The sequence below is a fragment of the Taudactylus pleione genome, unplaced genomic scaffold (genome assembly GCF_031769625.1).
Source record: "Taudactylus pleione unplaced genomic scaffold, aTauple2 ptg000184l, whole genome shotgun sequence".
NCBI lineage: Eukaryota > Metazoa > Chordata > Amphibia > Anura > Myobatrachidae > Taudactylus > Taudactylus pleione.
Window position 1 is genome coordinate 1,032,443 of NW_028284586.1, and position 17,086 is coordinate 1,049,528.

Sequence of the window (17,086 nt, forward strand, 5' to 3'; positions counted from 1 at the left end):
CTCCCCCTATGTAGTGCCCTTAGTAGTAGTCCCCTCCCCCTATGCAGTGCCCCTAGTAGTAGTCCCCTCCCCTTGTAGTGCCCCCAGTAGTAGCCCCCCCTCGTAGTGCCCCCAGTAGTAGTAGTAGTCCCCCCTTGTAGTTCCCCCAGTAGTAGTAGTCCCCCCCCTTGTAGTGTCCCCAGTAGTAGTGGTCCCCCCCCTTGTAGTCCCCTCAGTAGTAATCCACCCTCCTGGTAGTGCCCCCAGTAGTAATCCCCCCCTGGTAGTGCCCCCATAGTAATCCCCCCCTGGTAGTGCCCCCATAGTAATCCCCCCCCCTTGGTAGTGCCCCCAGTAGCCCCCCCTGTAGAGAGAGAGACTTAATTAATAATTAAAAGAAAAAAAAATCCACTTACCTGAATCTCCCGCTCCTGGTCCCGACGCTTCCAATGGCTCCTCTGGCCGCTTTGCATTATGGGAGAGACGTCGTCATGATGACGGCTCTCCCATTACCCACTGCAGGAGCCGGAAGATGGCTCCCGCAGTGGGAGCAGCGGCAGCCGATGAGAGTCTGACAAACTCTCAGCGGCTGCTGATTACAGCAAACACACAGCTGCCGGCTCTGGTGGCTGTGTGTTTGTGCTGTGTAGCGCTGACCGGACTCCGTCCGGTCAATGCTACACACGCGGTGCAGTCTGTGTCACAGTGACACAGACTGCACCGGCCCGCGGCCCACATGACGCTGCGGCCCGGGGGGCACAAGGCACCCTGCCCCCCGGCCCAGCCCACCACTGAGTAGCATTATGGGTCCATGGCTTAACAGCCATAGACAGAGGACACAGGAGCCCTTGAGGTGTGGTTCGGAGGGTCCTATTTCTAGAACAGACATTGCATGCCCAGACAAATTCACAAGTGTCTCGAGACATGGGCTGCCACCAGAGAGAACGAGACAGAAGTTCTAAAGTTCTAGCAATGCCTGGATGACCAACCACCTAGGAAAATGGAAGTCCTACAACACATCCTTACGAAGTTTCTCAGGAATAAAGACCAGACACAACTGTTTCTCCAGAGGAGCTTCGGACTGACGAGCCCTGAGAGAATCTGCCAGAGTCCTGGTGACAGCAAAGTGGATCCTAGAGGTTGGAATGATGGACTCTTCTGAGGCTCTGGGAGGAACACTGATAGAGAAACTGCAAGAAAGAGCATCCACCTTGATATTCTTAGACTTAGACTGTGAAGAATAGGGCCCAATGAGTCTGCCTCACTTTCAACCTCTTTGCCATCTCAATATAGGCCAGATTTTTGTAGTCTGTGAGCACCAACACCACATGGTTAGCCCCCTCTAACCAGTGCCTCCAATCTTCAAAGGCCCACTTAATTGCCAAAAGTTCCCGGTTGCCAACATCATAATTCCTCTCTGCCAAGTCAAATTTCCTGGAAAAGAATGCACTTGGATGAAGCTTGCCATCACTACCATCCTTCTGCGAAAGGACAGCGCCCACACTGACTTCAGATGCATCCCCCTCAACAATAAATGGAAACTCTGGATTGGGATGATGGAGAACAGGAGCAGACACAAATCCGCCTTAAGTGTGTTAAACGCATGAATGGCCCCAGGTGACCAATGAGTGACCTCAGCTCCCTACTTGGTAAGTTCAACAATGGCCACACTATAGAGGAGACCAACTTCACAAACCTGCAATAATAGTTTGCAAAACCCAGGAACTGCTGGATGGTCTTCAGGGTAATGGGTTGTTCCTAATACAGAATAGCTTTCATCTTGTCGGGATCCATAGAGAAACCATGCAAGGAAATAATGTAACCCAAGAATGATACCTCTTTTACATCATACTCACATTCTCTAATTTGGCATACAAGTTGTTCTTCAGTAGCCTTTGTAAGACCTGCCTCACATGACTCTGATGTTCATCCATGGAGTTCAAGTAGATGAGGATGTCGTCCAGATAGACCACTGCAAAGACTCCCAAGTAATCCCTTAACATCTCATTGATGAAATCTTGAAAGATGGCTGGGGCACTGGAAAGGCCAAAGGGCATGACAAGATATTAAAAGTGTCCTGAATGGGTGTTAAATGCCATCTTCCACTCATCTCCTTCGCTAATGCAGATGAGGTTGTAAGTGCCTCTAAGATCAATCTTAGAAAAGATGTAGGCCTCACACAGTTGGTCAAAGAGCACAGAGATGAGTGGCAAGGGATAAGCATTCTTGACTGTGATCTTGTTCAGTACGTGGAAGTCAATGCAGGGTCAGAGAGATCCATCCTTCTTCTGGACAATGAAAAACTCTGCTCCCACTGGGGATTTAGAAGAACGACTGAATCCCTTATCCAGAGCCTCTTGAATAAGTTCCAGCATGGCTTTATCTTCAGGAATAGATAATGCATATAGTCTGCTATTAGGAAGCCTGGCACCAGGTAATAAATAGATGGTGCAGTCAAAAGAATGGTGAGGCGGCAGAACGTCAGACGTTTTTTTTTAAAAAACCTGGCCAGATAATGGTAAGGAGCAGAAATGGATGAGACGATGGCAGCAAGACGAACAGGATGGGGCAAACATCCGGAGAAGCAAGTCAATCCCCACTCCATAATTTCCCCAGTTTGCTACTGGAACACAGGGTTGTGTCTCTTCAGCCAGAGTAATCCCAGGACAACTGGAGCCAGTGGACACTGTAGGAGTAGGAATGACAGTTCCTCCCAATGCAGAGCTCCCATGGCAAATTGTAATGAAGGGGTCCGGCAACTGACTGGAAGTTTGGAGAGATTTGACCCAACTAGACCAATTTGCATTGGATCGTCGGACTCGGGTGGCGCTAACCATAATGGAGAATGTGGAGGCAGAGATGGCAATTTGTTCTCCACACGACGGTCACGGAGCCGTCAGGCGATGTGAATAACCAGGTTCATGAGGTCATCCAGAGAACTAGGGACAGGATACTGGACTAAGATATCCTTAATCTCATCAGACAGCCCACAACAAAACAGGCTTTGCAAAGCTGGGTCATTCCAGTCTGACTTGACCGCCCACCTCTGGAATTCTGTGCAGTAGTCCTCAGCAGCCTTGTTTTCCTGCTTCAGAGGCCTGATGCTAGCCTCTGCCTAAAGCAGCTAAGAATGCCTCCACCATCAGCAGTGCAGAGCTAATTGAGGGAAGACCAAAGGCCCATGTTGGTGGGTCACCCTGTAACAAAGAGATAAGTATCCTTAGTTGTTAGGCTTCAGAACCTGAGGATCTAGATCGGAGCCTAAAATAAAGCTTACAGCTCTCTTTGAAATTAAGGAAGTCCTTTCAGTTACCTGAGAACCAATCAGGCAGATTTAGCTTAGGTTCTAACAGTGGTTGCTGAGGGGCCTCGGGTTTCTTCAACCCAGAGGGAAAAGTTCTTGGAAATTCCGCATTAGAACCTGTATCTGTGCAGCTGAAATTTCAGCAGGATTTTGACGAGGCTCCATTATAGAAGGTCACTATACCCAAAGAAAATATATATGGCCAGTGATAATGTTAGGGAACGTGTGTGACTCTTTGGAGTGTGGTCCAGCTACAGCCTTGAGATCTGGAATTCTTGGCTGGATGCAGCCATATAACAGCTTTGTGAGCTGGAGGAAGACTTGGCTTGTTGGGCCTAAAGGCTGTAGATGATGAAGCAACCTTTGGGCCATGCTGCAGCCTTGAGGGCTGGTATAACTTGGCTAGTTGTGGCCAGTGGGCCATGCCACAAACTTGAGGGCTGGAATAACTTAGCTGGATGCAGCCAGTGGGCTGTAGAATATGAAGTGGCCTTCAGGCTGTGTGGCAGCCTTGAGGGCTGGTATAACTTGGCTGGATGCAGCCCATGGGCTGGAGAATATGAAGCAGCCTCTGGGCCATGCAGCAGCGTTAGGGGCTGGTATAACTTGGCAAGATACAGTCAGAAGGCTGTTGAATATGAAGAAGCCACTGGGCTGTGTGGTGGCCATGAGGGCTGGAACAACTTGGCTAGATGCTGCAGAAGCTGGAAATAACAGAAGCAAAGTCACTGGTGTAGGAGTGCGGAACTGCGCACTGATGTTGCTGGAGTGCGGCCTGTGCTGCCGGGTTGACACAGATAGCTGACGCTGTAGTGTGGCCTGTGCCGCCGGGTTGACACAAGCAGCTGATGCTGTAGAGCGGCATGTGCCACCAGGTTGACACAAGCAGCTGACACTGTAGTGCAGCCTGTGCCACCGGGTTGACACAAGCAGCTGATGCTGCAGTGTGGCCTGTGCCGCCTGGATGACACAAATGGCAGGTAGATATTATGCAGGACTGCTGCCTGGATGACAGATGGCAGAACAACAATATACTATAGGAGGAAGGAATACTTGAGCTCAACTGGAAGACTGGAGACAAAGCCAGAACAAGAAACATGAAAACTCTATCACTAGCATGGAGTGAAGGGCTGGCTGTAATTTAACAGATACAAGGGGCCTGATTCAGACCCGCTCGCGAGCGCTATGCGCTCGCAAGCAGGTCGATGGTGGCCCAGTGTGCATGCGCACGACGGAGCCGGCTCCATCGTGTGCATGCGCAAGACCCGGATAGCGATGAGCAATCTGTCACTCCGGGTCTCATACCAAAGGGGGCGTGCAGTTGATGTTGAGTGACAGCATGCTTCCTTTGGTGGGCAGGCCGGGGGTGTGGCTGTCCAGGTGGAGGCGTTCCCATGGGAACGCCTACCGTCTGGGGCCGGCCCCACTGACATCACAAGTGAGACAAAATCTCTCTGGGGCTTGCGGCAAAGAGTCCCTACCACAAGGGTCTCGTCACAAGCCCGATGGTCGCGATGGTCTTGACCATCGTGACCATCTTCCTGGCCACTCACTATAGCTGTGGGTGGTCACCCACAGCTATGCAAGCGGCCAGGAGGCCGCTCTGAAAAACAAGAAGGACGGCCCTGATTCAGAGCGAGCGCTCTGTCAGAGCTTCCGGCTCTGAAACAGGGCCAAGGTCCAATCAGAGGAATCCCTGCAAAACTCCCTAATGAAAGACCAATGTGCAGTTTGCCTGTGCACACTGACAAGACAATTAACTAGTGAGCAGCTGATACTGCACACAGGCAGACAGATAATTACTGAATACATGTGATCAGCACATAGACAGACATGATTAAATGCAAATTTCTAGTAGCAGCTAAGATTGGTAACTGCAACCAAGATGATCTGCTAACCGCAGATCCTAACAATTATAAGCTGTGAGGTGGTCTGAATTGACTGTAAATGAATGGAAATTAATGTTATAGAGGTTAATAATACTCTAGGAACAAAAAAAGCCCAAATTATGTGATTTTAGCTTTCTTTGTGTAAATTTTTGTAAAAAATCCAAATCCAAATCTAAAGCCAGTCACGGCAGGTTTGGCAAATCCAAATCCATATGACGAATCAGAGCTAAATCCAAAACCAAATCCAACAAAAATGGTCTGGCGCACATCACTGATTTATATAAGACAAACAGTGTTTTCATATTAATGTAAAACTCACATTTTCCTAATAACATGTTATTAAATACAAACACCACACCTGTTTAGCTCATTAAACTCTATAACATGATTTTCTGTAATGTTGCAGTCCAAATGAAAATAAGTATTCCAAATAGACATCTGCAACTGAAAAAAGTATAGTTGCAATGCTTATTATTTACATACTGTGTGATCAGCTGAAGGACAAGCAACCAATAAGAGGTGCTTAAGTAATAAAAGTTTACACCAGCCTTCCAGTTCCTGCAAGAGAAGGAACTGGTGGGCTAAGAGCTACTATATATCTGTATAGGCATCCTTAAGGGTGCCTAGAGGGAGTGGAAGGGTGTACTCTTTACGTAGGCCTGTTGGAGGGGTCCGGCAGGGTCCCAAGCCCTGCAGCCCTCCTGCCCCCACAACAGTATGCGGCATTTCGGGCAGGGAGAGAGAAAAGACTGCTGCTGCATCCTCTCTACCCTGCCCAGCACATACTGCTATGTGCTGGGTTAGGGAGAGAGGCTGCTGCAGTAGCAGTCAGCCCTCTCTCCCTTCCCGAAATGCTGCATCCTGCTGTGGGGGCAGGGTGACTGTAGGGCCCGGGACCCTGCTGGAATGCGGGGCAACCAATCTCAGTCACTCCCACTGGTTCTGACACCTGCACCCGTCTGAGTCTGACACGCGGCCACTTTTCAGCGACACACATAGTATATATATATTTTTTTTTTTTAAGGAGTGGATCTGGCTAAAACTCATCGAGTTGGCCACAGCCCCTCCCAGGACTGGGGCCTGGTGGAGCTGTCAGTATCCACATTTAATTATCTTAAGGGATATGCTAAGCTTACATTAATACGCCTTTAGTGTATTTAATTACTGCTACTCAGTTCCCAATCCACCTCCAAATCTAAATGTGGGCCTTACTACACTCATATTCTATCCATGTCTATGCTTATTCAGATCACAGATCACAAATGCTTTTTGTAGATTTTCATTATTATTCCACTGTCCTCACTGGTTCAAAGTGAATTGTTATAGCTCACATAACAGATTGTCCATTGTGTAAAGGTATAGGGGTTTTGAGATATGTCACTCCTAGGGGAAAGAGATGTTTGTACAGTATATCTAGCATCCTAAAACCACTTAAATACTTTCACCAAAAAGGACCAAAATGAAACAGAAAAATGTAAAGGTGAGTGGTTTTTTGGCACTAACCCCTATATATGACATAATATTGTTCAATAAAATGTAAAAATGTATGTAACTGGACAGATAGGAAATATGATAATCCAGCAAAAAAGGCAATTTAATAATATGCAGAAATACCCTCTAAAAAGGGAATAAAATACTTAAAATCTTAACAAAATACATACAGTTACCCTTTTAAAATGGAATAAAATACATATGATAAATAAACAGCAGTAAAATGACACAATTACCCTAAACAAAGGGAATAAAATATACTGAATAGTCACTGGATAAAGGTAAGATATTCAGTGCAAAAAAATGGAAATGGTTCACACCATAGGCATAAACATGGGGCCCCTTTCCGAACCTAGGGCCCCAAGGTCTTTATTAAGGCATGTCTTGATAAAGACCCTGATGTGGGTTGAAACTTGAAACCTGTTGGCAGCTGTGACTATGTGTATCCTGGAATGGTACTGCTGTCGAAAACTAATTTACATAATTCCATATTTACATATGCTTTATGCTGTATAATGAAGCAGTACATGAGATTTAACAGGGCATTGGTACTTCCATTTTGTTTCTCTGTCCAAAACTTAGTTTTAAATGGAAATGAGTGTGATGTGTTTAAGGCCGCACCCGAAGGTAACTGTTTATCTAACACAGTGAAGAGATCATGCCCATATATGTGTCCTTGTGCTGGGGAAACTATTCAGACTAAATATGGGATGCAATACTCCATGAGTATCACTCAAAAGGAATTCAGTTTAGATTCTGATTGTCAAGGAGGAGTTAACAAAAATAAGCTTTGTCTATCTGATAATGGTAGTGGGCGTATAAGGGGCGTATAATCTGAATATTGTAATAATGTATAAGTACTGTGTGACAATGTCAATCAAGGTTATTCCTGCATTATAACCCTGGGAGAACATGTCCCAGTTAAGGGCTTGATCTAATTATTTAATGAATTAATAAAATGACAAATTCTTAAGTATACTGGTTTGGAGAATATTACTTATTATGGAACAACACATGTTAAAGGTAATTTTAGACACTACTAAGTATAAGCACTCTGGGGTCCACATCTCTATTCAGTTGTAATATTGTCCTAGGTCCGGAGGTTCAAGGGGCCCCATGTTTATGCCTATGGTATGAATTATTTCCATTTTTTTGCACTGAATATCTTACCTTTATCCAGTGACTAATAAGTATATTTTATTCCCTTTGATAGGGCAGGGGAGGGGAACCTTTTTTCTGCCTAGGGCCATTTTGATATATATAACATTATTTGCGAGCCTGGTTCAGGCCATGCCCCCTCTGCCTGATGTCACACTGGGGTGGGGCCAGAATTGTCTGTGATTACAGCAATGCCTGGAGCATCCTGATGATGCTCCGGGGAGCTGTAAGGGCAACGGTTTGACCATCTGAAGCATCCTAAGGACCCTCCAGGTGGCACTGCTGCATAGATTCTGGTTGAGGCTAGCAGAAAAAAGCTCAGAGGGCCAGACCAAATGATTCCGAGGGCCTTTTAAAGGCCCCCGGGCAGGAGGTTCCCCATCCCTGGTTTAGAGTAATATCATTCTTTTTCCTGCTGTATATCATATGTATTTTATTCCTTTTTAAAATGTTAACTATATGTATTCTATTGAGTTTTTAGGTGTTTTATTCCCTTTTTACAGGGTATTTCTTCATATTAATAAATTGCCCTTTTTGCTGGATTATCATATTTGCTATCTGTCCTTTTACATAAATTTTTACATTTTATTGAATAATATTATATCGTATATAGAGGTTAGCGCTAAAAAAAAAACCACTCACCTTGACATTTTTCCATATCCATTTTGTGTAGTTGAATGGTCCTCTGCTTTTAATGAGTTCCCTGCTGTATGTCCGCTCTAATAGATGTAGGAGGAGATTTATCAAAAGAAGACAAGTGGAGGTTTAGCAAACAGCAACCAATCAGATTGTAGCTATCATGTGTCTAGTACAATCTATAAATATATAGCTAGTAGCTGATTGATTGATATGGGCTTCACCTCTACTTGTCCTCTAATTCCGCTCAGAGAGTTTGGGATGGGGACTCCCTGCATGTTTGTCCAGAAAAAAACTTTTTGCAACTAATTATGTTCATAAAATATCAATATTAGTCAAACAAATTTTCAAAAGGTTTCTCAGTTAGACATACCAGAGATTTCATATTGGTCCTTGCAGTAACATCCATATTCTCCATTTTTCAGCTTCCACTCTTCATCCGCTTCACATTCATTAGCTCCTGTGAGTGTATCTAACAGATTTGGGGTTGTGAGAAAAGAAAAAACAGTATACAGAGAGTTTTTTTTTTAAAAATGAGGTAAAACAAATGAGCAGACAAAGAAAATCAATGCTTATCATAAAGTTTTTAACATTAAAAAAATGCTTCATCAGCATTGAAAACTACAAATGTGTCATCATAAGAGTAAGAGATATTTATAAAAACTTCATCAAAGGTTATTGTTGAGAAAAGGCGGTCTAACTAATAGCACAGAAGACAAAAGATAATATTACTCTTTTGGAATGAGGAGTGAAAAGAATAATCCCAAGTACAATAATTAACATTTCAAAGTTGACTCAAGACAGCAACAAATTGACTAAAATACAGTATTTTATTCCTGTGTGATATATGGGTTGTGTCATTATTATTTATTACCAGTTATTTATATAGCGCACACATATTCCGCAGTGCTTTCCAGAGAATATTTGGCCATTCACATGACTCAGTGGAGCTTACAACCTATATTCCTTATTACACACACACACATACACACTAGGGTTAATTTTGTTGTGAGCCAATTAACCTACCAGTATATTTTTGGAGTTTGGGAGGAAACCGGAGTACCCGGGGGAAATCCACGCAAGCACAATGAGAATATATAAACTCCACACAGTTAGGGTCATGGTCGGAATCAAACCCACCACCTCAGTGCTGTAATGGCAGTGATGCTAACCATTACACAATCTGTGCTGCCCTGTCTTCTTTTTATGTAGTTCTGCAGAATGATAGCTTTGTGTTGCAATATTTTTTTTGAAAACTGAGGCAATGATTATTTTACACATTTAATTTTCAACTAATTTAATTTAATATTCAATTCTTTCCTCCTCCACGAAAAAGTTTCGCCTGCCGCACTTTTTGGCGACATCGCATGTTTTACGCGCGTAAACTTAGCGGGCGCCCCCCGACATTCGCCATATTCAGTTCCAAAGCAGGCGAAAACAGCACCCGGCGAATGTGGAGCACACGAAAAGTGATGTCAGAATTCGGGAAATCAGCCTGAGCCCCCCAAAAAGATGCACTAAGCTAGGGAATCAATATAAAGGTGTACAAATAGCCATAATAAAGGTAATTGGGTTACTTAAGTTGGCTAACTAGGCTGCTATTAGCTTCTTTGTAAAAGTGGTGAAGAATGGCATTTAGCAGTATATTTTGGAGAAAATAATTAGTCCTGTCAAATTTGGGGTACATGAAAATGGGTTCTAGCATATTTTAAAGTACCAAAAGTGATGTATTAAAAACATGAAAAACCTACCTGCTGCAAGTACCTGCAATCCTAAGTCTAGTTTGCTAGTTTTTATGTTTGTACCCCAACTTTGCACTTTTTCACCCCCAAAATGAAAGTAGTTTTTTGGGGTGTTCAACACTTTTTTTTAGGGATTCTTTGATGCAGTTATCCTTTGGGGGGCTGTCCTAAGGGTTCTGGGATGTTTCCCCACTTTTGCACCCCAAAATAAAAAAATGCACTTCTTTTCTCCTGCTATTCAGATGCGGATCTTTTTCACCTATTACATTGCATTGACTTTTCGTGCATGCAAAAAGTCTTTGTGATTGAATATGGAGATAAGTCTCCGAAAATGTGAAAAGCCGTGAACATCTTTTCGCGTATCATGGCTTTTAGTGCTCCACACCCCAGCTACTGTTGCTACCCCGCTTGCCTACAGCCCGCCCCTGCAGCCAACTCTCACTCTCACTTCCTGTGTGCCGGCCCCTCTTCTTCCTGCACTAGTGTGCAATTTGGTTGCCCTTCTCCCCTGCAGGTTGCCCAGTTTGCTCCTCCAAACCCTAATAGTTAATAAATTTAAAAAAAAAATGAAATTCCATAGACAAAAAAACTAAGGTTTCACATGTCCCATTAAGGCTTCTTAGACATGATCCTAAATTTCACAAAACCTAATTAATTTCTGCCACTCAAACTTCAAAAAGCAATGCAATTACGATCATTAAGGCTGATGCCTTAATGGACGTGTTCCTTGCGTAATACAGATATGGTATGCCACGACACCAGGTGGTTAACTGCAGATTCAGCACTCTCACAGAGTGAGATTGTTGTCACTCACAAAATGGTGGAGCTGCTAATTCACAGAATTGTACACATGCAGTCTATGCAACTGAGGTCAGAGTAGAACATAGAGCTGCACAGATGGGATAAGAGTGCTGTGGCTGGATGAGACAGAAAGGCATGTAGAGGGGGTAAGATTAAGCTGTACAGAATGGGGCAAGCCAAACCAATGCAGGTGGGTGGAAAACAGTGGTGCACATGGCAGGGAGACAGAGTGGCATGGTTTGGGGGAACAGAGTGGCATAAATGGGGGGGTCAGAGTAGCATGGATGCGAGAAGACAGAGCAGCGCAAACGGGGAAAAGACAGATTGGTGTAGATTTGGAATACAGACTAGCACAATGAGAGAACACACAACAGTAGGGATGGGGAAGACAGATTGGTGCAGATGGGAGGGAAAGACAGAGTGGCACGGTTGGAGGGGACAGAGTGGTGCAGATGGAGGAAGAAAGAGTGGCAGAGATGAGAGGAAGACAGAGTGGCATGGCTGGGGCCAAATCAGTGGTGCAGATGGAAGGGAACCAAGTGGCACGCATGCGGTGCACATGGGGAAAGACCTATTAGTGTGGATGAGGGCATGAACACTAGCACAGTTAGGAGACCACCCAGCTGTAGGGATTGGGGAAGTTATAGCAGCATGGAGGCGAAGAAAGTGTACATGCATAGACAGCGTATGATAGTTTTAGCAATTAAGGAGCTGAATGTGTATAATGAATGAGATGAATGTATGGAATGAGAAGAATGTTGGAACCCAATGAGATTGTTATGGTGAACAAATGGGAAGATTGTGGGCACTGAGTGGGATATGGAAGCCACATAACTGCTCAGACCTCAGTTGCATAGACTGCATGTGTGTATTTCAGAGCCGTAACTAGAGTAGTGAGACAAGTGCCATGGCATGGGGCACAGCAGGGCAGGGGGCGCTGTTCGGCCATGTCAATGTAATTGTTTATTATCATTCTCACTTGTAGCTTCCTCTTCTTTTATCCCCAGCATGTCCTGGCTTCCCCTGTCTCTTCCCTGGCCTTTCCCCATGAGACCATGGCCCTTATTCAGGTACACTATCTTATGTCTCTGTTTAAAAAATGGGGAGGGGGGCACCAATGCTCTCTCTGGAACAGGGCAACAAAAAGTTTAGGTATGGCTCTGATGTATTCCAATGAGCACACATTCTGTTAATTAGCAGCTCCACTATTTTGTGAGTGTGTCTGTGAGAGTGCTGAATCTGCAGTTAACCACAGGGTGTGATGGCATACCATATCTGTATTACACAAGGAACACGTCCATTAAGGCATCAGCCTTATTGATCGTAATTTAATTGCATAATTTCAGTGCTTTTTGAAATTTGAGTGGCAGAAATTCAATAGGTTTTGTGAAATTTAGGATCATGTCTAAGAAGACCTAATGGGACATGTGAAACCATAAGGTTTTTTGTCTATGAAATAATACATATATTCATACTGAAAACCAGGGTCAGTCAACTTACCCATCTTCTCTACTAAGGGGTCTATTTACTAAGCAGTGTTAGGTGACAGAGTGAAAAGTGATAAGGTGCCAGCCAATCATCTCCTAACTGCCATGTCACAGGCTGTGTTTGAAAAATGACAGTTGGGAGCTGATTGGCTGGAACCTTATCACTTTTCACTCTGTCTCCTAACACTGCTTAGTAAATAAACCCCTAAGTCAATCAATCATTCGCCTGAAAACCACTGTTTGGATACTTTATCTGCACATCTATGCTATGCGCACAATGACATACAATGCATGTGTCCACCATCAGTTGGACATACCTGCAATCTCTTCATGCATTTTGCTTGCTCGCAACACAGCAAACTATGGGTCTACAATACCAGTACATTAATATTAGAGAAGAAAGTTAACAAACCTATTACATATTATATGAACCCAAGATTAATCATATTCACTTTTTCAAATGTACTGTGGGCCTGATTCAGCAAAGTTTGCAGTTGCTAATACGCACGCAATTGGCCAATTGTTGCATTATGCACATGCATCGCAGTGCGTATGCGCAAACTAGTTATTGTGATCGGGATTGCAATCGCAGCGGCTGCGCAGACCCATCGCAGAGTGATTGACAGGAAGCACCATTTGTGGGTGCTTACGGGAGGGTGGTCAGGAAAATGCTGGTGTGCCAGTACGTTCTTTGCCATTGCAATGGCATGTATAAATTAGCCACTGCGATGGCCTATGCAGTGTGTGGTCTCATAGCGTGCATGGTTGTTAGCAAACTCTGAGTAAGGTCAGGGCTTGTGCAAGTGTGCGTTAGACTGCGTTGGTACTCGATTGTTCTGATGGTTTTGCAGTTTTGCTAAACATTACGGATGTGTGCTAAGTAAAGTGGGCTTCCTTGTGCAGTGCTTAGACGGCATTGCGATTGCAATGTATTAGCAATGGATTAGCATACTATTGCAGTTGAACTGAGTGTGTAATTGCAATTGCATACGCATTTGCGATCTGTAGTGAATTAGGCCCAGTATCCCTATCTCTCCCCTGGCTTTGTAAGTATATTCACCATTCTACATTTCAGTATATCACAAAGGTGGAATTTCATTCCTGGAAGCATTAGTTTATTGCATTGTTTCTCTATTGTTTTTATATTTAGCCTGATAATGTATATTTGTGATATGGGGAAGAAAAATAAAACTTGCTATATCTGTTTCTCGTAACTTTGGGACTTCCATACTGTATATCATTTGTTGAATTATTAGAACTAATTACAGAATTATTCCATATGTGAATCACAGTAAATACCATAGACTCTTAGAACTAAATTCTGATGAGTCATGAAAAAGAATAATCACAAATAATATAAGTAAACAAATAAGTGCTATCTTTGGGTGCAGATCTGAAAGCTTGTCATCCTGTATGTATTTGTGTATTTGGAACTTACAGAGCTTATTAAATATTTAAATTTGAATTTGTAGCTATAGCCTGTTATGTTATATTCCAGAATAAAGTACTCACCTGTGCAATAGGTTAAATGACAAGTTGGTGTTCCACTCAGTTCATATACATAATATCCAGAAGGACAAGCTTTAATCCGGACAGTTGATGACCAGAGACAACAGTTGTTATTCCAGTTGGCACAAGCAGTGCGACTTACTATACCATCGCTAACCGTCGGATGGGATCCATTCAGCCACATTGGGGCATGAGTGCCACAACTGTAGCTTGGCACACAGGATTCTGGTATGTGATCCCCTCCACTGCCAATAAAGCGATACCATCCACTCATATAATTGTCACAATGAAGTTCAGATCCGTGAACATTAGATGTACTTCTCCAGGGTTCATCGAGAACAATGTGATTTGAGCATGGATCAGAACAGGTGTCCTCGTCATTGCAGAGACATTGCATGGAACCTGAAGATTCTTCACAGGTAGCATTTGGGGGGCATTCTACACAGAGATCTGCAACTGGGGAAGAAAAGTGTAAAAAATAAATAGGAAAATAATATTTCAATCCAATCCATGTATACAATACATAAACAAACAGTTCAACTGATTATTTTAACTGTCCTGTTTTTTAAAAAAAACAACATTACAATGCACTACACTGAATCTAATGCAGTATTCTGTACATTGAATTGTCACCCTTGATTGATATTTTAGTGACTAGATAATAATGAAAAAGAACCTTTATGAGTACATGACCTGCTAACAGTCATCTCTCTCATGCTTAAAATTATGCTACTCTTATATTTTGAGTTGCCTGGCCAGGTAGTTGCTGATCTGATACTAGACACCAGGGTAGTCATTGACAACAAGACTTGGCTAGAAATGGCAGCAGGTGAATTAGGGATCATCCATAATGTTGTGTGGTGGGCCACTGGCAGGATAATTTGGAACAATGCTCCCCTACCCTTATATGCAAAGTACATGAAATATTCCCAAAATACTATTAACAAATCATGCTCGGAGGTGCTCCCACTTGTCGGGACCAACTGTGGCCCAGTGTTATAACTGAAATTAACCCTAGTAAATATTGACCCCATTCTCTGATGGTCAATGATCATTGCAACGTAAGGTAGCCTAACGTAAAATAGAGGACCCAGGGGCCTATTCATCAACACTAAAATAAGGTTTTAGGACATTTTCCTTAATTACTGTTATTTTAGTATTCATGGAGACACTTAACACAGGAGATATCACTGATGTCTCCTGGTTAAGTCCGTCTGTATTAATTTCCACACTCCCTGTACATTAGTATGGGAATATGGAAATAATGCTATTCATCAAAATCCGAAAAATTATGTATTTTCGGAATTTGATGGTGTTATTATACACCAATGTCAGGTGGCGTACAGCAGGTTACACTACCTGGCAGCAGCAGCAGCATTGTGGCGGGGAGAACGTGTTAAAGTTAAAACAAAAAAACAATAAAAGTTTAAAACAAAAAACAATAAGGTTAAAAAAAAAAAAATCTTCAGACGGGAGGTCCGTGGCTGCAGCTTGTCGGGGTGCAGGCTGCCATGTGGGTGGGAGAGGGGAGCGGAGTGGGGGTGTTGGTAGGGACACAGAATTACCACAGCTGTAATCACTGCTGCGCATGCGCCACCTTTTGTGAACATAACGGTGCAGGCGTAGCACGGTTTACAGTGCTTTTCTTAAAAGCTGTCATCACAAAAATTACAGCTTTTTGGAATAGATACTTATGGAGAGGAGGAATGATGAATTCCACCGGTAATTAGGTAGAACTCCATGCAAGTTCTAAACCTAAGTACCTCCATCAAGTTTTTAGTTATGATGAATAGGCTCCCCAGTCACTGGTATGTGGCAATGAAGTTATTACTGTTTGTGTAGCATGAAATGAGATCTGCATGAATATGACACATGTGACCATTTTTGTCTGGAGAGAAAGGATAGTGAAGAAAAGTAAAGGTGTGTTTGCATAATTGCAATTACACTGCACATATGCAGACTGGCACAGAGAAAACCAAAGAAAAGGGGATCAGTACCTAGAAGGTAACTGATGAGGCGCTGCTTTGTGGTGTAAATATCCAATAATAAAGTGAGCTGCTGTTTAATAGGAGGATGGTCAATCCTTACAAACAAATATAAATATAACAAGAAAAAACAGCACTCAGAATACAGATATGAACATGAAAAATGTATCACAATTTAATATCAAAGGATAATCATATAAATCAAATAAAAACACACGTGAATGTATAGATAGAACTATCAACACAATAAGAAGAAATAAAAATAAAAAGTCACCCAATACACATGGACAGAAATGATGTCCAGAATATAGCAATAATTCTAAGAGCAAATATCCAAGTTAAATTCTTTGTTCATGGAAAAACCGGTGGTGCTTTGTAGAGAAAGTGTCTACCATGAGTAAATAACTACCAGTTCCAATGTCCAAATGGTATTGTGGGGTCCTTTAGCAATGCTGGTGTAGCTTTTGCAGTGGAAATAGTCCCCTATGGCACAGGTCCAGTCCGCTGGTATTAAAACAGCTGTCTGTGGCACCAATAGCAAGGTATGAATGCGCTCCTGCTGAATATCATGTGGTGGAGGGTGAATCAGCCAGTCCCTAACATGTTTCAATGTGTTCACCCACAGCTTTATCAAAGGTAAAGGTGCGCATCCACTAAATGATTTTAGCAGGCGATTGAATGATAACGACGTTGTTATCGTTCAATTACTTGCGCATCGCGCATGAATCAGGCATTTAAATGTCAAAAAGGACCAGCGATGCGTGGGCCCGCTGGTCGTTTTTGACATCTATCATCGCCCGAACATGCTGGTCAACCTGACGATAACGTCAGGTTGAGCATGTTAGGAGATGACTGATGTGCCTACACTGAATGACTGATCGTTCAGTGTAGGCACAGCACAGACTTGGAAACGACTGCACGATTACAATGTCGTAATCGTGCTGTTGTTTCCAAGTCTACATGTGGATACGCCCCTTTACAATGCACTGGCAATGGCTCCTTTTTATATCAGCTTGTTAAAATGTCTGCTCATTAGCAGCTGTTGTGCATTACGCAATTTTTTATATTTATACATAAAAATAACACATTTCAAAAGCCATAATAC

At 43.2% G+C, this 17,086-nt stretch overlaps 1 protein-coding gene across 1 annotated transcript in view; it reads right to left on the reverse strand.

Moving 5' to 3' along the window:
* The window catches only part of LOC148519684 (pancreatic secretory granule membrane major glycoprotein GP2-like), a 287,415-nt gene that overhangs the window by 65,847 nt on the left and 204,482 nt on the right, over positions 1 to 17,086 (reverse strand). The window contains exons 4-5 of the mRNA XM_088476135.1: positions 14,000 to 14,452; positions 8,831 to 8,929 (exon numbers count right to left, since the gene is read on the reverse strand). Coding sequence (XP_088332261.1) covers positions 8,831 to 8,929; positions 14,000 to 14,452 — 552 coding nt within the window. The remainder of the gene's footprint in view (positions 1 to 8,830; positions 8,930 to 13,999; positions 14,453 to 17,086) is intronic.